Raw genomic sequence first — 22,826 nt, 5'->3', positions numbered from 1 at the left:
ATTTAAGATTATTAAAAATAGCTAGTACAAAACCTATATCTTTAATGACGACGAACACTACTTACCAGTATGGTTTCCTTGCCGTACAAGTCGATCCGCTTGATCCCATAAATCGTGACAATTAGCCAAATAATTGAAGTACAAATTTTGGTGATTTAATGTGATCTGAATATCTTGCCGCATACCCCGTCCGGGAGGTGTATTCGAACCAGAGCCCTGGAAAGTAAAGTAAAATAAGATTATTATTATTTTCAAATTTTCGCTTTTTAATTGATTTACCTGTGAACAAACTGAGTTCGATGGCGAGTTAGATGAAGGTGTATTACCATTAAGATGCTCCACCCGACCACTTTTTAAAAAATCTGCGCAGTGGTTGATGATATTCCGACAATAGTTTCGTTTCAATTTATATAGTTTTAACGAGATTAGAGATTGGCAACGTAAACTAAAGCAAACAAGTAAAATTGGTTAAATTAAAAAAAAACTCTCATTGATTGTATAATTGTTACCTTAAGATAGCAACTTTGTTGTGCGGTTCATGGAGTTCATTAGATGTAGATGAAACTTGCAAATGCTTAATCTTCGATGAAATAAACCTGAATAAAAAAGTAAAATTAATATATAAGATATCATAGTATTACTAGAGAAATCTCTATAACATTATATTTAGTTTATGTTTAGAAATCGCACACTTTACTCACTTAATTAAATTTAGTGTATCCTTGTACATAACCCAACTGGCGTCCTCCGAATTACGATGCAGTTCTAGTACCGCTCCAGATAGAATAAAATATATAACAGCCTCCAAATACAGAGTTACTTGGTTGAATAGATTTTGTTCCCTATCGGCCGCGTGCTTTCTCTTGACTGCTTCCTGTAGGAATTTCGAATTTTTCCTAAAACAAATATAAATAATCTATTAAATACAATCACATATTTTTATATATATGTATATAAAGCTTACCCAATATCATCACAGAGTCCATCATCATCGCGTTCAAAATATGATCGGTATATTGCTTGCGGTGGTGGTGCTAATGGAGCGTTTAGATTTTCAGGTGGCACTAGTATATTACTAGCACCAATATCTGCAGTCGTTACTGTATTTAAATTATTACTTGCTGTTTGGGTGTTCGCTAGATTTTGTGAGCCATTCGAAGCCGTAACATTAGTGAGATGCTGTTGTTGCTGCATTTGTCGCACCGCCAGTAATCGATCGTGGTTGGTAGGAGCTAACTGCCGATTTTCCATTTGATGATCATTCTAAAGAATAAAAAAATATCAATTAAATAAAGTTCCACAGCGAAAATTCAGTGATATTACCTCCATTTGCCCATTGTTGTTCATTCCAAGTGGAGGAATTATAGCAATCGCACGTCTACATGTGTCATTTACACCAGCATGACCACTGCTAATAGCGTTACTTCCTATTTCACGTTCAATAGCTCCCAAAGCAGTTATCGATTTCCCAACGTCCTTTTCTTTATCTTGTATTGTTAATAATGGACCACTACCGGCATCACTTTCCTTCCCCTCCTTCATATCTTTACCATCTTTGGAATATTTGTCCATTTTATCCTTTTTCCGCTTTTTGTCTTTGTATGGACTCGAGCTGGCGCTACGTTTGCGCCGTTGCGATTTTGGCTCAGTTATATCGTTTACGCGCATTTGCTGTGAGGTTGGTGACCCATCAGGCCGATCGTCTTCCTTATCAGCGGATACAAAAGCGATTTGTGGAGTTAAACCAGGCTTACAGTCCTGCTTAAGTAGTAGAAGCTCTTGTTTCACTGAGCCGCTTGTTTTAAACTTAGTTTCGCTGCAGTAAACGTCAGCTTTAGGTTGTGGCGCGATGGATACACTCTCTAATTCAGAGCCTGGTTCATTTTTGATTAATTGCTCATGTTTTAATAGCTGCTTAGTAGAGGGTGAACTATTTGATGCATTCGTAATTAAGTTGTAACCATTTGGTGTAAGTTGAGGCTGTGGTTTGGGGGTTGTACCACCGCTACCACCACCATCTGTGGAAAGATTGCTCAGGCGGCCATTTGAATGCATTGTGTTCAGTCTTTGTTTGCTTCCACTAACACCAATACCAACCAAACTTTCCCTGGAATGCGATAGTTCCCGCTCCGTCGGACAGTTTGGAGTTGTAGGTGTTCTGTTGCCACTTCCGCTACCAGTTATGGTCGATGTTGCTTGCAAATCAGCATTTAATATTGCTTCGTGTTGGGCACAACGGGATATGGTAGTATTAGAAAGCCGATAAGTATTTGTACGCCACTCTGGTAAAATGCGTTTAAGTCGAGATAAATCAACTTTACATAAAAGGGATGGGAAATTAGGCAACAACGTTGCTGTTGTTCTCATAGGTGATGCCGTTGGGGCTGACAGTAATGATGCCGGTGTAGGTGTTGGCGTGCGGGTTGAAGGTGGAGTGCGAGTAGGTGTACAAGACGGCGTTCTAATGCGTTGCTGTTGCACTTTCCGTTCAGCACTATTTCGACTACTGCGATCCGGTGTGCGGTGCGACCCAACTGCTGCCAGTTGAGGCAAAGCACGTGGTGATTTTATATGACCGGGAGTTAGCCTAGGTGATTGTGAATTAGCAACTGTGGCGGTTGCAACGAGATTCTCTTGGCTATTAGATAACGTTAAGCTGGCGGACACTGTAGTTCTATATCCAGAGGCATTGGGAGATATCAACTTTTGTTGCTGCTGCTCGTCGATGACCAGCACCTGACCTTGCTTTTTGGCACCGCCTTCTGGATTAAAAATACGCGTAAGCGTAACATTCTTATTCTTATCGCTTGCTTTGGGCTTGTCACGGCGCAGTCTCGAACTATTGGAACTGCTGCTGATATTAGTAGTAACTTTCGTACCAGTCTTACTGTGCTTACTTTTGCCTCGATTACTAACGGATGCACCAGGTTCTGTATCAAAATGTTCATCCCCACTGCTGCTACTCGATGATGACGATGACACACTACTTGAACTAGAAGTCGAACTAGACACAGGAGCCGCTGAAATGGGCACTTTATATGGCGATTGCATATTCTGAGAGCGATGTGAACTGCCACCACTGGTATTGCCACCATGTGTTACGGAATTACCTGCCGTTGCACCTGCGTTATAATTCCTGACCGAACTGCCGTACGAACCAGATCCGGAATCTGATGATTCATCATCACTATCAGCCTCCTCATCGGCCTGAGTGAAATGTGACGTTGACCTCTTTCGCTTACCACTATTTGCCATCTTGGCCGAACCACCGGTGCTTACTGACGATATTGCTATTGGCGGGACATCATCATGTGAAGATTTACGTCTATTCAATTGAACTATAATGCGACTAGTAGAAGCGGGCAATACGTTTGCTGCGACTGAACATGTTGACGCTGGGGTTACTGCTGCTGCTGTTGGCCGCGCCGATATATTGCGTTTTGTTTTTGTAGCACCTGCGACTTTATTTTTATTATCATCACCGGATGATGAACCGCTTATAACCCCATCTTCACATTCTGTTTCCGAAGAAGACGAACTAGAGGATTTCGATGTTGAATACGATGTTGAACCGGACGAAGATGTATCAATGATTGGAACGCTTGTTAGTGCCGCCGGTTGTGTAGTCTGAGAATGTAATTTTATCGGGATGATACCAGTCGAATTTGAATTTTGACGAGAGGCTCTTCTTTTTGTTGTGGCCTTTTTAGCAACCAAAGCACCACTATTAACATCTTTGCTAGCTGTTAATTTGGGACCTTTTGAAGCGATAGCAATCGGAGTTGCATTGGTTTTCTTTCCACTTCCACTGCCAGCAGTTTTCCGTGGCCGGCCTGGTCCTTTCTTTGCAGGCACTACCGGCGTTGGTTCCGAGTACAGTTTTCCTCCTGGGCCAGTTACTGCTCTCAGCTCAGATGGGCTTACTGTCACACCACCACTTTTAAAATCTGATGTCATATCTTCTTCGTCACTAGAGTCCAATTGCGTTGTAATGCTGGTTGCCGAATTCCGAGGTTTCTTTCGCTTACGTAAAGGTGCTGTCTTTGTTAGAGGATTGATGGGTAAGACCGTTATTGAGTTTGGAACTGTGGGCGCTGATGCCAATGGCTGTGACGTTGAAGGTGGTAATGCTGTAATAGCTGCTGGTACACCAGGTATTTTTAACGTGCCACCTGGACCCAATGTTGGTACAGTAGACCTTGTAGATGTTGTCAGGGCATCTTCATCATCACTACTGTTCGATGTAGGTCCATCACTGGATGGCGCTGATAACTGGCCAACACGCCTCTTCACCGAGCCCGCCGAAACACTGTTACGCATATGTGGTGATGCGGAAGGAGTGCGCCTATGTCCATTCCCGCTAATGGTAGAAGTGTTGTAAGGAGTGACAGTGGTAGTACCACCCGCCAAAGACATTGGGGCAACAGTTGATGTTGCTACTGCTGTTAAACCAGGAACTTCATGTTTTATTTGGCTCGTTGGTATCGCAACAAATTCTGCAGCATTTAACAGAGGTACCTGCGTTTGTTGTTGCTGGGATGAGACATGAACATGTGCCTGTGTTGTACCAGAGGAAGTAGCTTTCAATGAGCTTGGATAAAGCACATCAGCTTCTTTTTTTATTTCATTTATAAACGCAGGCACACCTCCACTAATATGTGTTTTAGCTCCACTTGAATTGGACATCACGCTACGTGTATCGCAATTACGAAGACCAGTACTCTCTTCATCATCATCGTCACTGCGTGCGGAGAACTTTTTCTGTTAAAAACAAAAAAAAAATATACTTAAAATGGTCAAAAAGTATGGTTAGTAATTCCGCTTACCGCTACTCCATAGTTGGTATTTTCGTGCTTCACGATCGTGGGATTAGGTTGGGGTTGTGTAGCTTCAGGTATTATTTGAGCCCCACCTGGTAAAAGAGTCGGTTCATCCATGCTCACATTAATTGAATTTACAACCAGCGAATTTGCTGGTGGTGGAGTGGCATTTTGTGCTAAGGCAGGCTTTTTATTAAAATATCGACTTAAATTCCATTTACTCGAATCTGACGGAGAAGGGGTTTTATTGGATGACGAAGACGTAGAACTCGGCCCTGAACTGGAAGAACCCGCCGAACCCAGAGCATTACTGTTTAGATAAATATTTGAACGGCTACCACCAAGAGGTTCAATAATCTTTGACTTATCATTTATGAGTTTATTTGCAACTGTACGTCCAGCTGATGGAGCCGTTTGTTGTGGCTGCTGTTGTTGCTGTTGCTGAAGTGAATTTTGCGTAAGTGATTTTGGATTGTGGGCTGAGGATTGTTGCTGAAGCGACGCAAGTGAAGATCGATGGTTTTCACTCTTTGAAGATTCTTCACTACCCGACTCACTAGAATCTGAGGGTGAACTATCACTGGAATTATGAACTGAACGACTGCATATATGAAAAGAAAAATAATTCGTTATTATTACTAGGATAAGAATATATAAAACAAAACATCCTAAAAATTGAACATTATGTTTACCTCTGTTTTCGACGATCATCATCTGATTCTGAAAGCTCCAAATCGTTTTCCAACCTAGAAAATATAGTTTTAAAATTTTCTATTCAAAGTTTCTAGATGCTTTGCTTACGTGGAGTTCTGTTTTTCTAAAGTTGGTCCAACTTGATCCATTAGTGGTTTTAAGGACTCCTTAGACAATAACAATCCTTGTCTAACGGCTGTAGTCACAAGCGGCGAACTTAACACTGCAGTACCAATAGCAGCCGATGGGATAGCACCAGACATTATTGCTGGCATACCGCTACTAATAGTTGTTATCCCACAAGTGCTTGATGTGATCTGAGGATTAGGGGTTGCGGGTAGAGCTGAGATTGGTGTTATGGGCATTGGAACCGCACTCTGTAATAATTCCGCTCCGGAAGGTGGCGAACCCAAAATAGGTTGTACCGGCCCAACTGAATATTTGTGGCGATTAGGCCCATTCAGATTGTAATCAGCGATACTTGTACGGGGCGTTGCGGCTATTTTAGTAATTTGCTCAGGAGCGCGATAAGTTTGATCCACTTTGGAGATTATATCATTTATTGACTTCTAAAAAAATATATATAATTAAATTTTGAAAATTGTTCAAATCAAAATAATAACAAATGTGTAACTCACCGGCAATGGCTTAGGAAACCGTCCATTGTGTAGAGGTGCTGTTGATTTGGGAGGTCCCAAATACCCATTCGATGGTGGTGGTAGCAAAGATGTTGAATTTAAACTGCTGTTGTTTCCAGTGTTGCCGCCTATAGTTCCAGATGGTGGTGGTAACAAAGGTGGAGGACCTTTTGGTGGTGCCATTCCACTGCTAGGTCGTAAATCATTTTTAGCCGACTGAACCGAATAACTTCCCCGCCCGTTATATGGTAGCTTGTTATCATGCTGCTTCAGATACGGTTGTTGACGCAATGGTTGTTGGTAATGATGAGTTTGTTGCGTTGTCTGCTGAAGAGTCTGTGAACCAGCCAACGAACGATGCGAAGACAATAAATTGGTGGACATAGAGACGTTACCGATATTATTGCCGCCAGCTGAGGACGAGGCACTTGATTGTAAATGACTAACCAGCAAGGCATTGTTGGAGGATGGTTGTACACCAACTCCTTCCGTAGTCATAAACTCAATGGCTTTAGAATGATCGCCCAGTTTGGCGGTGATATCGTCATCTACCTCGGAGGGGTTCACTCTACGCGGTTCTGGAAAGAGGGCATGCTCTCGGCCGACACTTTGCACTTGCTGACGTTTATGTTTTTCACGTTCCCTCTGTTGACGACGCTCAAAATCTTCCATTCTGTTTCGCGCAGGAAGAAAATCCGAGAAAGACATAAGACGGGAATTTTTAGAAATTTTCCGGCGTGTTTAATAGAAATTATACGGATTATATTAAATATGTATATTTTTCTTATTTTCAGTTTCAGTATGTATCGTACTTGGCTATAATTTTTGAACAAAACTAGAAGACTAACTGACATGCGCAGTACAAGAACTTCGCGAAATGGCGAAAGGTTGGATCGATGCGCACTTAGCACATGTACTTGTAAAATTTATAAACTTGACTGACATGCGTAGCACAAGAACTTCACGAAATAACTGAAGGTTAGATCGACGCGCGCATAATTTATATATTTCAAAACCTGCGGCGTGTAAGGTAGTAACCGCGTATTAATAGTGCAGAGTTTGTTAGCGCTGCGAGATAAATTTTAGAGGTAATACAATGACAGCAGGTAGACGCTGCATATGTAATGACATCGATTAATCGAGAACTAATAAATAATGATTATTGAAATTATAACAAATAAAATATATATATTTATTTATTTATTAAAGTATTTGAATTCAAATATGTAAAACATTAATAAAGATCTGATATCAAATATAGTTTCATTTAAAACAAATAGTTGACATCCCAAATTATTATTTGCCACAATGATGTATTTTTCTATCTATTTATACATCTAACTGCAATTACATATCTATGCTGCATTATTGGGGTGATTCAATATTTACAACATTTGGCTTCTACCGATTTTCAGTTACATTACTTTGAGCCCACTTCTGTGGCTGATATTATGATCATGAATTTGCAAAGCGCCATACAGAGATTAACGTAATACATATGTATGTATGCTTTTATAACAATTATGCTTTGAAAAGTACGCCTTCTCTTTTCATTTCACTGACTAGTTCGGAGACAAAGGTCGAAATAAAAAATTATATTTGTGTCATTAGCAAGCACAATTTTTTATAATATAAAGTTTTTTTTCTTTTAAATAAACGTAATTTATGCTTGCTACCTCACATATTTATAAAAAAATTTGCAAATGTTTGTAATACCCAGAAGGGAAATTTATCGGAGAACTTATAAAGTATATTTATAAAAGATCAGTAAAGTAAATTTTGCACACGCCCTTTTCTCCCCCTAGAAACTGCTTATTGATGGAATCGCCTATATCGGATTACTATAGCATTTGATAGCCATTCAAACTGACCGATCAAAATTATGATGAAATGTTTGCCGTACTAAGCAATCGAGTTAAAGGTTGTTTATATCAAACAACGTGAATATAAAGCAATAACAAAACGTTTTTTGTTGTCTTTCCTGCTTTCTTGATATTTTATTAAAAATATTTACGTACGTATTTTTATTTATTTAAGAAAAACCCCCTAGAAATCAATTATGAATATATTTTCTAGTACAACCGCGATCTAACTTAACTTTCCAATAATATGTCTTTTGTTTTTTTTTCAGACTTTTTTATTGTTCTAAACTTTCCGACCTAGATGTACATATGTATAATATATACATATGCTTTATCCACTAAATATCAATATCCTTTTTAGCCAGACAAAAAATTTTAAAAAATACATTGGTACTATAACTACCACAGTCCGAAAATAAATTTTGGGTTTTTATAAACTTCGTATACCTGAAATATAGTACTTCATTTTAGTAGACTTAGACTTTAGCTTCTTATGAAATTTATACAAACTATAAGAAAAGAAGAAAAATACTTGAAAGCCTTATATAAGATTATGTTTAGGGACCATCATTACACAAACATAGTCATTAAAAAAACAAATAGCGGCACGATAGCCAATATTACATTTCATTGTACAACCACGGGCCTAACTTAACTTTCCGAACCAAAGTCCGTTTTTTTCTAAGTCTCATTTTATAAACATACTTTCTACGGGTAGTCTATTATTCTTGACCTAGATGTATATACATATGTACATAAGTACATATATTTGTCAATATTCAATAGAATAACGGAGAGATCAGTGATACAATAATTACCATAGTCCGAACAAAATTTGAGTTTTTAGAAACCTCGCTTACCTGAAAAAGATTACTTTCGACTTCTTTAAATCATTTTGTGATTTTTTTTTAATAATTAGGGTGGTAATAACCTTGGGAATAATGGATTTTTACCTGTGTTCAAACAACTGTCAGCGCTTCAGTAAAGTTTGATAAAATACTTACATGTAGACATACTTGTATTTATGTATGTATTTAATAAAATGTGAGTTAAGTAACTCAGATGATTCAAATTCTCTACAATCTATTTGATTAAAGCGGATATACATATGCTGAGAGTAAGATTTTATTGCAAAAGACGCCAAAATGCCAAGGAATCGGAAAATAATGGTTTTTCTTACTGCTTATCTGATTGGCTATTTGGCAATTTTAATATATCCTTTTGACAGGACTGAATTAACATTGAATAAATAGATAGTAATGATCAAAATAACATAACTCAATTTTTATAGGATATTTACAACCAAATTTCAATTATGTATAAGAATTTGAAAGAAACTAGTAGTCAATTGTGCATACTTACTGTACGCTCTCATATAGCTTTTAATCAATTTGTTTAATAATATAAAAATTCTGGAGGATAAGATGTTTGCTTACCTGCAAAAAGAGAAAATACAAATATATTATTATACAAATGTAAATATTGAAAATATATGTGTATACATACATATGTATATAATATCTATACTAAGATGAATGAAGAATTAAGCCGTTAACTAAACAAGAAGTACAATTACTATCATCTACAGATATTTCTGACGATATGCCCTTGTTTTCTCATCGACTCATTAATGCACGAAAAATAATGAATATTAAGTATCTCTCCCATGCCTCGCCTTTATAAAAAAATGGTCTTAGTTATTTAATGGATTATTACATAGTATAGAGCTGAGACTACTTTTGCAAACTATCTATCAACGCCGGTTTCAGACTTGCTGTCATTACGATAGAATTAGATTTGCTGCTCAGGAGCACAGCCTCCTTTAGAGAAATAATCACCCTGATTGTAGCGCTGCGGTACTGACCTTGAAGTAACTAACGCCATCAATTTTCTTCTGAATACTCTGATTAACACTAGTATCAAGGGCCCCAGCGGATTCACAGGCAACTGTTAAGTTGGAAAAGATGAAAAGGGTACGAGTCAAAGCTTCACTTATCTTATTGGGTTTTACTACTGAATAGATGCGCATCGCGGAATCTTAGCGTATGTTAGGAAACCAAACATTGGTACTTGCGCGGTCCGAGATCTTTCCAGGCTAATAAATCCCTTCTCCTACAGTGAATAAATAAAGTTTTGGCACAGGCGTTGCCTTAGTTGAAAATGTGTTCAAAATTGAAATTACAATTTTTTTAACCAACTTTTCGACACAGTTCGTATTTGTTTATGTACATACATAAACGCAAATGTACATATGTATATCATAATAAGCAAAGAAATATTCCGTTATTTCATAACAAACGCGAAATGCATGTAAAAACGGCTAAACGCTCATGAAGAAGGTTCTGCATAAATTGTGAGTAAGTTAAGTTTTTGGGAAATATCTGTTTTTTTTTAATTTCTTTGCTCTATTCGGCTTATTACTCATAATTATTTTTAAGTTATTCAATTTTCAATCGTTTTATGTCAGTATAAAAGTTTAAGTAGTTAGAAGTAAATGGCCGGTCATACAAAAATTTCGATAGATGTCTGTAAAATTATAATGAATTTGAACAAGCAGCAAAAATCTTATTGTGAAATTGGTAATATAGTCCAGAGACCTTATTCAAGTGTGCAAAATATTATAAAACAGACGCCTAAAAAAATTCAGACCACGTCAGGAACGAGCTGTAATAGCGGCAGTGGCTCAGAAGATTTCAGCAGCAAAGCTGTGTCAAGAGATTCAACAAAGCTTTGAAAAAACTTTGACCCCCAAACTGTACGTAACATTTTACACAAAATGGTTATCATGCGCGAAGTAAGCCATTCATTAAGCGTACGAATAAAAAAATATACTGGAGTTAGCCAAATTTAATGTTAATCAGGCGGAATTTTTCTGGAATAAGGCAATATTTGGTAACGAATCAAAATTTAATATGTTTGGTTCCGATGGTGCGCAAAAAATTTAACGAAAACGAAACAAACTCCAGGAAAGTAATATAATAAGACTATGAAGCTTGACAGCGGTAAGGTTAGGAGTTGCATTGCAGCATCTGGTGTGCGAAATGTCATTTTGATTGATGATAAAATGGATAAGCACTCATATTTGAAAATCGTAAAGAAAAATTTAGCTCCAAACGTTTAAAAGTTGGGCTTAAGTGGGTAGTCATTATTGTTTCAACAAGACATTGACCCGAAACATGCATCATATCTTGTGCAAGAATGCCTTATCTGCCATTGTAAGCAATTAAAAACACCTCCGTAATCCCCAGAACTAGCGCTATAGCATATTTGGCATCTACTCACCATATAACATCGAAGGATTCACTTAAAGAGGCCATACGTACGGAAACTTGTTTATGTAGAACCTTTAATACTTTTATTATAATTTCATTAATTTTAAAAATATGAAATATCTTTCAAATATATAATAAAAATTTTGAAATTTAAACACATATTTATAATTACTTTCGTAAATTCAAAGGGAAGCCCGTAATTTTTGAATAAACATTTAAGTTTACGGTGTGCCTAAACTTTTTTGATTCACTGTATGTATCAGCCGTATGTTCTAACCTATCCCACCCTGATTTTTATTACAAATAAGACAAAAACTTTAATGTCAAACACAAATGCATTTATGTATGTATGTATAATTTTACTCTCTTAGGTAAACAAAGTAGTTATAATCATTCTATGTAGAATTTGTCTATAATTTATTTATTTTTTAATTAAAAAATTGATTATGGAATAAATGCTGTAAAATTTAAAGCAAGTAGCGATCGGCAGAAGTTGAAATTAAACAAGAATTAGAACAGCAAAGCGAATCAAAGTAAATACTATTACAATCCGGACAAATGTAATTAGTATGCGAAGCATAAAGAAATACACTCATATGAATGCATGTAACGCATGCATGCAGTTGAATGATACATTTATTGAGGTATCCAAAATAACAGCACAAAATTGCAAAGAGCACAGTAGTAAGAAAAAAACAGATATGAAATGAAAAAATTAAATCTTTAGTAGAACCATTATAGAGTCTTAACTATCCAGATTTATGTATATAGGTTTGCTAGACAATGTACACCTCACAAACACCGGTAACCACTAATTCAAATCTGAACTTACATATGTATGTAAACACGTCTCAACTTATGGTACAATAAACAATATCTATGAGGATTACACAATCATTTCATTACATAGATTTTTAGCAGATATACCTTTACTATAGGATCTACCAACAACGACGTGATGTTAAAATGAAATAAAACACTCAAATTTGGTTAAAATGGGTTATGTTTTTTTTGTTACGCAGATAATTTAATGCCATTCATTGTTTGAATGAAATGTCGGCCAAATGGCCACCAACTGCATCTCCATCCGTGAACGCCCGAGTCGATTGCATAAAATTCCGCACGCTATTAATGGTTAAGGCATAGATTTACAATTCTGCAGGAAAAGTGCACTAAAAGCATATAATCGACACTTAATGGTTTTTGCAAGAATATTATTGTAAAGTTTAAGTAAAATGAATAACCGGAAAGTTATCAAAACATTATATTATGCAAAGAGACGAAGGAGTTTATAAATAAACGTCAACATGTTATAAAATAAAACCATTTGCACAACGAGTAAGAACGAACTTTGTTCAGACGCAGTCGGCTATTTATTAAAGTATTCTTGAATTTTGCATAACTAAAGGAGTATGGAAAATTTTAAGAAGTCAGTGAAACCTTAATATTAAAATTCATATAAAATAAGTATTTGTTAAATGATTGATATTGGTATAACTCCCAGCATGGCGACAAGTAGGGACTGATTTCGTCCCTTTTGGGTTTAAATTTGTTTTATAGATATTATGAAAATAGTTCGTCTGTTTATGCAGTACATAATTTTTATTTATAATTAAATAATTGTAACAAAAATGGTAGTTGAACAAATTATTTACATTTTAAAAACATTATTCGGGGGAATATCAAGATAATTTGAGGTCCACTGTCAATGGATGACATTCAGTTCTTTCTACTGTTATTACAAACAAACAAACTATGGTATGCATCAAACTTCACTGTCATACGGTGAATAAATTTCATGAACAATACCATGCGTATTACATCGGACGCGTCATATAACAATGAATGCTACTGCTAACTACTAACAAAAGAATCTCCAAATACCTTTGCTTTTCTACGTAGTAATCGATACGAGGTACGAAATCCACGATAGGGACCTCTGATTGTGGCACAGCTGACCAACACTGAGTTATAAAGCAAAGCTTAATAAACTATTTTATTGGGCAGTAGTTGTTTTCTGGTCGATCAAATTTCATGTTTTGGATGAAAATAAGAAGTTTTTGTCTCGCATTGAAGTAGTTAATATAAATATAACTATATTTAATTTAAAAATTTCCAAATAATATTAAAAATGTATTAAATTTGAGATTAGCACTTGCAGTGGGGTGTTTGCTAATATTTCTAGCATTAATCAATATAATATTTTGCAACCTTAAGTTTCAGTGTTTTATGTATTGTGACAAAAAAACGGAAATGGTAAATAAAACTTTAAATATTTAATTATTCATCAATATATATTTTATTGCCTTCAAAGTAATCCCCACCAGATGCAAACGATTTTTCGAGTCCTCGAAACACTTTTCATAAGTACTTTTTGAGATGGACTTCTGCTCCTTCAGCGACTTTTGCTTTATCTCTTCGATCGACTGAAAACCGATTCCGGGCAGACTGTCTGTCTGCCCGTCCGTCCTTGCAAGCTGTAACTTGAGTAAAAATTGAGATATCTTGTTGAAACTCGGGATAGGAGTTCGTATACATATACGAAACTTATAGTTCCATAACTACAAGGTGCATTCCAAATTAAACAGGACTTAAAAAAAACGGAACAAATGGTTTTTTCGGCAAAATCAATTTATTTTATTCAAAATAGTCTCCTTCTGCTTCAATACATCTTTTTGCACGGTGCAAAAGCATGTCGAAGGAGTGTTTTAGCTCGTTGGCCGGTGTGGCCGCCAGTATGCCGGTGAAAGTCGTTTGAATGGCCTCTACGTCCGCATAACGCTTTTCTTTCATGGGCAAATGCATTTTTTCGAAAAGAAAGAAGTCGCACAGTGCCATATCAGGTGAATATGGGGAGTGGTTAATGGTTAAAATGTGATTTTTGGTCAAATAATCGGTCACAATCGGTCTTTCGAATGTTGGATTCTGAGCAATTTTTGGTCGTCAGTCAATTTGTGCGGAACAAACCGTGCACACACCTTACGCAAGCCCAAATGTACGGTCAGAATCCGATAATCGACGTTGTGGAGATGTTCAATTTCATTTCCACGATCTTAGCATCTACGGCTGCAACGTGCACATAGTCGGAAGTGTGGTCCCACTACTGAAACAAAGGGGAGTCCTATCGTTCGATAACTCTCCTCTCCCCAGTAGTGAAAGCACTTGAGGCCTTGCTACTCCCGACCTTCTCTCACCACCTGAGATTATCAAACCACAAATATGGATTCCGAAAAGTGCACACTACCACCAGAGCCCAGATAGTTCGTGGCCTTAACCAGAAACCACCCTGTGAGAGAACGATTTTCGTAGCGTTGGACTTGTCAAAAGCCTTTGACACAGTCAGTCACCCAACACTACTGCAGGACATAGAACAAACTACACTCCCCCCAGGACTGAAGAGGTGGACCATAAACTATCTGAGCGATCATCAATCATCCTTACTGTTTCGAGGAGAAAATTCTAAACTGAAAAGAATTAAACAAGTGGTTGCGCAGGGTGGTGTCCTCTCCCCGCTATTGTTTAATTTATGTATCTTGAAACTTCTATAGGCACCAGAGGGAGTTTACATAACCTCGTACGCCAGTGATTGCATTGGCATGTGTTCAAAGGTAAATGGTTATGTCTACGACCTTTCTTGCTTCTTCTTTGCACGGAACTTAATACTCCATCACCATCAACACCTCCACCGACTCACTTCCAGGGAATGAAATACTCGGAGTAAACGAAAACGAAAAGTTCGAGTTTCAGCGAGAAACATGAGTAACTGCAGTTTCGTTCTGGATACTGTAGCAGGTTAAACTCCTACTTATCCAGATTATTCAAACAGGATCGAAAACGCGTTGTACTTTAACAACTGTTTCGAGGAGTGAAAAACATGTTGACATAAGTGTATTGAGGGACAAGGAGGATTGCTTTGAGGAGGACGACATAGATATTGAAAAATAAATTAAAAATTAAAAAATTATGAACAAAATCTATTTATGTATTTTTTGCCCATAGTTATACTAGTATTCGTCCAATCACAACACTCCGTTACAAAGGAAAACTAAACTTAACATTATGTATATAACTATATAAGTTTCAACGGTAACAATAGCATCAGAAAGAAAATAACAGCTGACAATGTGAAAAGTCGTTATTCCCATCACGTGCCAGTCTTCAAAACATGAGAGAATCATACTGAGTTAATCTTACAATATATATATATATATATATATATATATATATATACTTGTATATATGTACATATATACATATTTATAACATTTATAAAAGCTACTGCTGACTACTTTTGATCTTCAGAGAATTTAAAAATTGTTCTACTTATCCAGATTATTCAAACAGGATCGAAAACGCGTTGTACTTTAACAACTGTTTCGAGGAGTGGAAAACATGTTGACATAAGTGTATTGAGGGACAAGGAGGATTGCTTTGAGGAGGACGACATAGATATTGAAAAATAAATTAAAAATTAAAAAAATTATGAACAAAATCTATTTATGTATTTTTTGCTCATAGTTATACTAGTATTCGTCCAATCACAACACTCCGTTACAAAGGAAAACTAAACTTAACATTATGTATCAACGGTAACAATAGCATCAGAAAGAAAATAACAGCTGACAATGTGAAAAGTCGTTATTCCCATCACGTGCCAGTCTTCAAAACATGAGAGAATCATACTGAGTTAAACTTACAATATAACATTTATAAAAGCTACTGCTGACTACTTTTGATCTTCAGAGAATTTAAAAATTGTTTAAACATTTCATTACAGTTTCGATGCTATTCAGGTCTGAGTACATTGAAAGTAATGAATCAATACATTAAATGTTTATTTCCAAGTAGTTGCAAATGGAATACCAAATTCAATTTTATAATTCATTTAAATTACTTAAATTTGTTACAAATATTTAATAATCAAAGTTAAAAACTCGAATGAAGAACTATGTTTTGAAATGGAAATCCATATGGTATACCGTATACCACGTATGATGAGTTCAGCTTTTGCTTATAGAAAGTAATAGAGATCTTAAATGAGAGACATACAGACATTGACTTCAAAAACTAGCGACAGGCGACAGGCAGCGAACGGACATTGCCCCTATCGTTGAAGGAACTGAAGGCCATCCCAAAAAGTGGTCATAAAGTGTTTTAAGGACTAAAAAAATCGTTGGCACATTATTCACCAGATTTGGCTGCGTGTGATTTTTTCCTGTTCCCCAAGCTGAAACTGCCACGCCCTGGTACCTTTTTTTAGTCGATCGAAAAGATAATTTACGGGTACTTTTTTTCACAATGTGAAAGAATTACAAGCAAGTTTATAAACGAAATAGCGCTGAAATACACCATAAAAAGTGGATGTATGGATTAAATTTATACTTTTAAATCAGAAAGCAGCAAGTGAATCTATATTTAATACATAGAAAAAGGTCAGGTTGGAAATTTCGCTTTATGATTCCTATTGAATGAATGAAAGTCTCTTGTTTCCCAAAGAACTTTTATAAAAAAGTTCAAAGTTATTATTTAAAGTAAAAATGTACTCTTTTGCATGCGGTAAAATTCTTTTTGTTATGAAATTAATTGTTGACTTTTTATAATAAGTTGATAAGTTAACAATAAATTTACAATATGAAGAAAATAAATGTGATGTTACGGTGATAGCCAAGGATATATGTATGGACGGGGCTTTAAATGAAAATTGTTAAAAATGATACAGGAGTGAAAGGATAACCTTGAGGCAGGTTTAAACTTACATTTAACATGTAAAACAAAGCCTTGTCCGAAAATGTTATAAAAAATAGCATACTGTTATTTTATATATTTTTCTTTACCTAATGATCTTTTGAGTAATATTTTTAGGTGACAAATACAAATTAATCAAAGGCAAATTTTCTCAAGCAAGCACTAATTTGGAAGGCAATAATCATTAAGTCAGCAAACTACAAAGCCACTAAATTACACCCGCCAACAAAAAAAATATTTTTTTTGGGGTTCCTGTTCTCATGCTTGAATCCTGATTCTAGACATTGAAAAACACTTAAATATTAATCTTTAGTTCTTTAAGTTTGCTTTGGGCTGATCTACATCGATAAGTATATTTAGGGTTTAATACGAGAGAGCTCATAGAAGCATAAAAGAAATACAAAAAAGATTCACTTTTAGACAGTAATTTCTTGTTATTTTACATATACATATATATTATTGTTTATCACACATTTTGAATAAAAACGACTCTTGTACCTAAAAAAAAGTTTTCTAATTATAATCTATAGTGAAATTGTAGAAAAAATATAAAAATCATCGAAAAATTGCTCTAATTTCTACGAAAGCAAACTTAACAGGAAAAAAAAATTTGTTCGTTATTTTTGTCATAGGAGACACTAAAATTTAACATGTAGATGTCAGACCCAAAAATCGTGTTGACCGGTGTTATCACTTAGATCAAATGCGTTATATTATATTATTTTAATACTTTTCAGAAGTAAACTATTATTATTTACTATCACTCAAAGAGATTTTTTAGATGAAACAGGCAATGCTAAATAAATTGCCTATATATTTTTTTATATTTCAGTAATGCTCAATTTTGAATTAATGTAGAGGTTTTAGAGATAAGTTTACGTTATATGCGAAACATATTTGTTTTACTGAGATAGTTATACATATAAACACACTATTAAAAAACCATTCCGATTATCTATGAAATGTTGATAAGCTTATCTTGTGTTCGTTCGATTAATTATATTTTGAATACAGTATTAATGTGAAAATTTGTGCTTACAAAAATTTTCACCTGAAAATCTTACTATGAATACTACCTATATGTGTACATATGTAAGCAACCTATTCTAAAAGTATAACCTGTACTTAAAGACACAAAAATGCACTGACTTTGGTGTGCATGTTATTTCAATACAAATTTATTTTATTGTGTTTTGTTTGCTGGTGTTAACACGTTCCGATGTTTCTTAATTACTGTCCAATTTATTTAGCACATGCCGAATATAAAACCAGCATATATGTACATACATATGTACCTAAAAAAGTTATAGAATAATTCGACTAGAAACATATCATCTTTACCCCCAACTTCATACACAGCTTAAAGAAAAAAGAGTTATACTAAATCTTATTTCTTCATAGTAACCGGAACGGACCCGTATTTTTAACCAGCCAAGGACTGGCAACTCGGTCCCATGCCTCGAAATTACTTCAGGAATGTTTTATTCCACTACAACAACAAAATAGTCGAATTGTTTACAATTTTGTTGTCCGGGTCCGTTCCGGTTACTTAGACCCGACTGTCGTGCGAACAGTTACTTAGAATAATAATATACAGTTGTGATAATAGCAGTGATCATTAAGGAAACGAATATGCATAATATTTCATTTTTGTAACTAAGGGCAAATAAACTTTTCTTTTATTATCAAAAATTTGAGAAATCTACTTCACTTTAAACATTTATAAGCCTTACCAATTTACTGAATGATATTTACTTACTGTTCTTAAAAACCAACATAGATATGTAGAAATTAGATATCTGAATGAAAATTTCAGGTATTTAATGCCACTTGACAGCAAAAAAAAAAGGCTCAAGAAAATACAATATTCAATAGCGGTCAGAAGCGACAAAACAAAAATGCTTGTTGATTGTACATATCTCGAGAAATGATTACGTTCACTGTAAAACAAATGTGACTTGTGGGTATGTATAGTCAAGCATGCTGTACTCAATTAAAATTAAAAAAAAGAATCTATTAAAAATAATGTTCATGGAAGAAACGGCTTTTGTTGCCTTTTTAATTAGGCAATTTTGGTAAGAGACGCAATAAGTTTACTGATTAAATTTATATATCACTGATGCATAATGTCATAAATTATTGGTTGTTGTACCGGCAGAAATTATTCCTGAAATAATTTCGAGTGGTGCAGAGTTGACAGTCCTTGGCCGGATAAAAAGCCGAGTTCGTTCCCATTGCTTACACCCGAATGTCGCACGACCGGAAATATTAAAAAAATTGTAATATCGCATGCTTGCCAAAGCTCAATGAAATTTTATACAATATAATTTAGGCTACTATGTACATATATTTATAAACTTACCGTGATTTTGGAATTTTTTTCATATCCATTTCATTGGGTTTAGCAAACTTTTTACTAAATCTCGCATACCCAACTAAGACATGGTTGCTTCAATTTGAGATATTTTCTCAAAAACAGCTTTTATTTTTTCTGCTGAATGCTGCTGTTACAGTCGTCACCGTCTGAGTTAATGTTAATAAAATTATTTTCAAAGGACTTTACACTTTCCCGAAAGCAGCAAGTTAATAGTTTTTTATTTTAATATTCATAGGTATCGCAATAACTTGTTTAAAGGGTTTTTGAAAACGCAATGAAAACGTTTTTTTCATTAAAAGAACTACTGTCAAGAAAGTAAAGGTCGTATATGAAGGTCGTGGTGAAATGTATTTTGCCAATCTACATAGGATTTATGTTTTTATATATGGAATTAAAATATTAGGTTTTTCCTCAATGTTCTCGACTCTCTCTCAACGTTTTTCGGCATATACGACGTAGTTCAACTGTTGTGAATACCGAAAACATATAAAGTATGATATACTGATATTTTGATCTTAGAAAATTTTTTTTATGTTTCAAATCTAACTTTATTGTAACTAGGTATTTTGGGCTTTAAAATATCGGTATACCCATATAATTTTGATTATCGTACTTTATATGTAGGTGTATAACCCTCGGTATCTGAATACCTATACAATGTGTTTTAGTAGCATTGTTTTTTGCTTAAGTATTGTTTAAAATTATCTGCTTATACATCTGCTAGTCAGTTTTTTGTTTTTTATACGATGAGTTCGTGCACCTTCGGTATTGTCGGTAGCTTCTACAATTACGATGAGTATTATAATACTCTCGGCGCGCAAACGGCAATATCGTGAATTGTATTATTTATTTTTTCAATATGTGTTGATGAAATAGTTGTTGCTATTATAGGTATATAAGAAGCAGAACCGGTGTATAAAATATTAGGTTTAGTGATTCTGAGACCAATATTTAATTATCATGAGGGTTTCACTTAGCTGATTTTTGTTACTATTTGATTTACGGAATTAAACAATTAGTTGTGTATCATGAGATAGATTTTTCTTGGGTTTATTGCGCAGTTTACTCATATTTTCGTCACCTTGCCTGGCTTTATTAAACCGTGTTCCACCATTCCTCTATTCCTACCTAATCTTCTTTCTATTGCCAAACGCGAAATTTTTAACTTTACACATACGCTATTTGCTTTTGATTAACTTTGATTTTTATGTCAATACTTCTGTCACTATAACCAAGAGATCATCCTTACGTTAAGCCTTTAATTCTTTGTAACTATAAACGATTTTACACTTCAAAACTTTCTTTTTTTAAGTGGCCGTTTAAAACTGTTTCGCCAAAATTTTACACACTCATATACCTTATAGACGAATAATACCACTAATAAACATTAAGATACTTAGTAAAACTACACTTATTTCGCAACTTTTTATAAACAATAATTTGCTTTAAAAAGAAGAATAGAAAAATTTGACCACTCTTTGCAGATTGATGGGTTTATTTTGCATTAATTTTTTCTCTACTTCTTCAATGTCTTCTTTACACACATTCAAACAAATTTTCTTCGACTTCGTTGTTGCATCTTTTCATATTAATTTTATTTTTTTTCTCACCGTTTTTCCTTCATTCTTACAATACTCTTAACACATTTTATATTTTAAATGAGCATGTATTTGTAATATTTTCACTTATCACTAGACATTTGCCAACAATTTTCTTCTTATTAATAGATTTTCATTGATCACAATTTTTTCACACTTTCACCCACGTTTCTCTTCTTTACGGTTTACACATATTTTTTGATAACTATTTAACAATTTTCGTCAACATATCATTTGAAATTCGGCAGACAAAAGATTAGCAACTACTTCACACGGCTCAAGTATATCGGGAATTTCTTCTACGTCTTGATTTATCTTTATCTCTTCTCATGCTTTGTTTCTCTTCCTATCCTTTTGTCACTTATTATCTTTTTTTCTTTTTAAAGGTATACTATATCTATCTCTTTTACTTTCGTATTTTGTTATTTTCCTATGTAAAACCAGAGAAACTAAAAATGTTTTTACATTCTCTGGTAAAACTTTCAATTCAACATAGTTCGAGATTCTACAAAATTGTATGCATGGCCATGTATAATAACTCCTGTATAGGAATTTAATAAATCACATTATTTGTTTATTGAAACTATCCGTACTTCTTACTTCGTTTCTATTTCACAAATTTAAAAAAACTCAACACTGTCAAATAAATATTTTTGGGGTCACATTACACAAATATTTTTTTTACATCTATATTGTAAAACACTTCAAATGATCTGGCTAATTTACATTAATGATTTTTGACGACAAACAATTTATAGGGATTTTATAATACTATCTCATAGCATTATCGCGTTAAATTTAAGATATGTATTTCCATCGATTTTCGAAGTACTCTCATATGACATGACATCTATAAGTTGTTGTTTTTTTTTTTTGACAGGAAATGTCAACGCAGTTGAATACGCTTTCAAAACACACAAGTAAATAAAAGTGGAAATGTCAAAACCGTTGACGTCTGAAAATCTAATATAATCATGTCTTTAGGAAATGTAAGGATTTTACGACCTCGAACCAACCTCAATTTTTCGTTATTCGAACGAAAGAAATAACCATATTTTTAGCAATAGCTCCTATTTTCTCGCACACACTCTGAATTGGTGAGCCATTCTTACATTTGACACAATTTATGAGTGAAATTTTGTAGAAGAAAATATGCGAGTAGTAAAAAATACAAAATAATTAAAAAGCTATATAGAATGAATTAACGCTGATGAAATGTAGATAAAAAGTAATGAACATGGGAAAAATTTCATGTACACCGTAATGAACTTACATTGGCATTTGGCCTGATAACTCCACTTGCCGTTCTTTAAATCCACATCAATTCCAATCGTTTTGAAAAATTGTGGCCCGGTCAAATATATTATTCGAATAAATCTTTGAGAAAATTAGTCACACACCCACAGTTAACACAATCTCTGAACACCAAATCGAATTAGATTGTCAGAAAAAAGTACTGGTATATTTATTGGCAGCTATAATTGCAAATTTGTTGTTGCTTTTCGCATCACGATACGCAGACTGGTTACCCATTGAAATTCATTAACTTTTGATATAATCTACACTTTTTAGATTTGAATGGTAAGATTTTTTGGTGTTTTGTTTTTGAAAGTAATACTTTAATCAATTAACAATAACAATATTCGTTGGCGGATGTTAAGTATGTACCTACATACGACTGGCCGATACTTTGTCACAATGGTGTTGCTTTTCTTTAGTCCTCAGCAACACGCAATGGCAGACGACATATTCATATTTAGATTTTAAACAACGCACATGTCAATTTTTAATTGATTAAATGTTGTTTTGATAACTGCATAT

At 34.6% G+C, this 22,826-nt stretch overlaps 1 protein-coding gene across 6 annotated transcripts in view; it reads right to left on the bottom strand.

The window, feature by feature from the left end:
• LOC120767236 (AF4/FMR2 family member lilli) overlaps nt 1-22,826 on the bottom strand; it is a 26,569-nt gene extending 3,743 nt beyond the window's left edge. The window contains exons 1-12 of one of the 6 annotated variants that reach the window (XM_040093070.1): nt 22,279-22,826; nt 19,393-19,711; nt 6,152-6,824; nt 5,622-6,082; nt 5,513-5,566; nt 4,827-5,421; nt 1,324-4,761; nt 965-1,263; nt 702-896; nt 510-596; nt 280-445; nt 66-216 (exon numbers count right to left, since the gene is read on the bottom strand). In XM_040093070.1, coding sequence (XP_039949004.1) covers nt 66-216; nt 280-445; nt 510-596; nt 702-896; nt 965-1,263; nt 1,324-4,761; nt 4,827-5,421; nt 5,513-5,566; nt 5,622-6,082; nt 6,152-6,824; nt 19,393-19,421 — 6,148 coding nt within the window. In that variant the 5' untranslated portion in view covers nt 19,422-19,711; nt 22,279-22,826. Of the gene's footprint in view, nt 1-65; nt 217-279; nt 446-509; nt 597-701; nt 897-964; nt 1,264-1,323; nt 4,762-4,826; nt 5,422-5,512; nt 5,567-5,621; nt 6,083-6,151; nt 6,825-9,375; nt 9,450-19,392; nt 19,843-22,278 lie in introns of those variants that run through there. The other 5 variants (XM_040093071.1, XM_040093076.1, XM_040093075.1 and 2 more) reach the window with 5 other exon arrangements.

The sequence above is a fragment of the Bactrocera tryoni genome, chromosome 2 (assembly GCF_016617805.1).
Source record: "Bactrocera tryoni isolate S06 chromosome 2, CSIRO_BtryS06_freeze2, whole genome shotgun sequence".
In the NCBI taxonomy this organism is placed as follows: domain Eukaryota; kingdom Metazoa; phylum Arthropoda; class Insecta; order Diptera; family Tephritidae; genus Bactrocera; species Bactrocera tryoni.
Note: the sequence above shows the minus strand (reverse complement) of the source record. Positions and strands in the feature narration are given on the sequence as shown.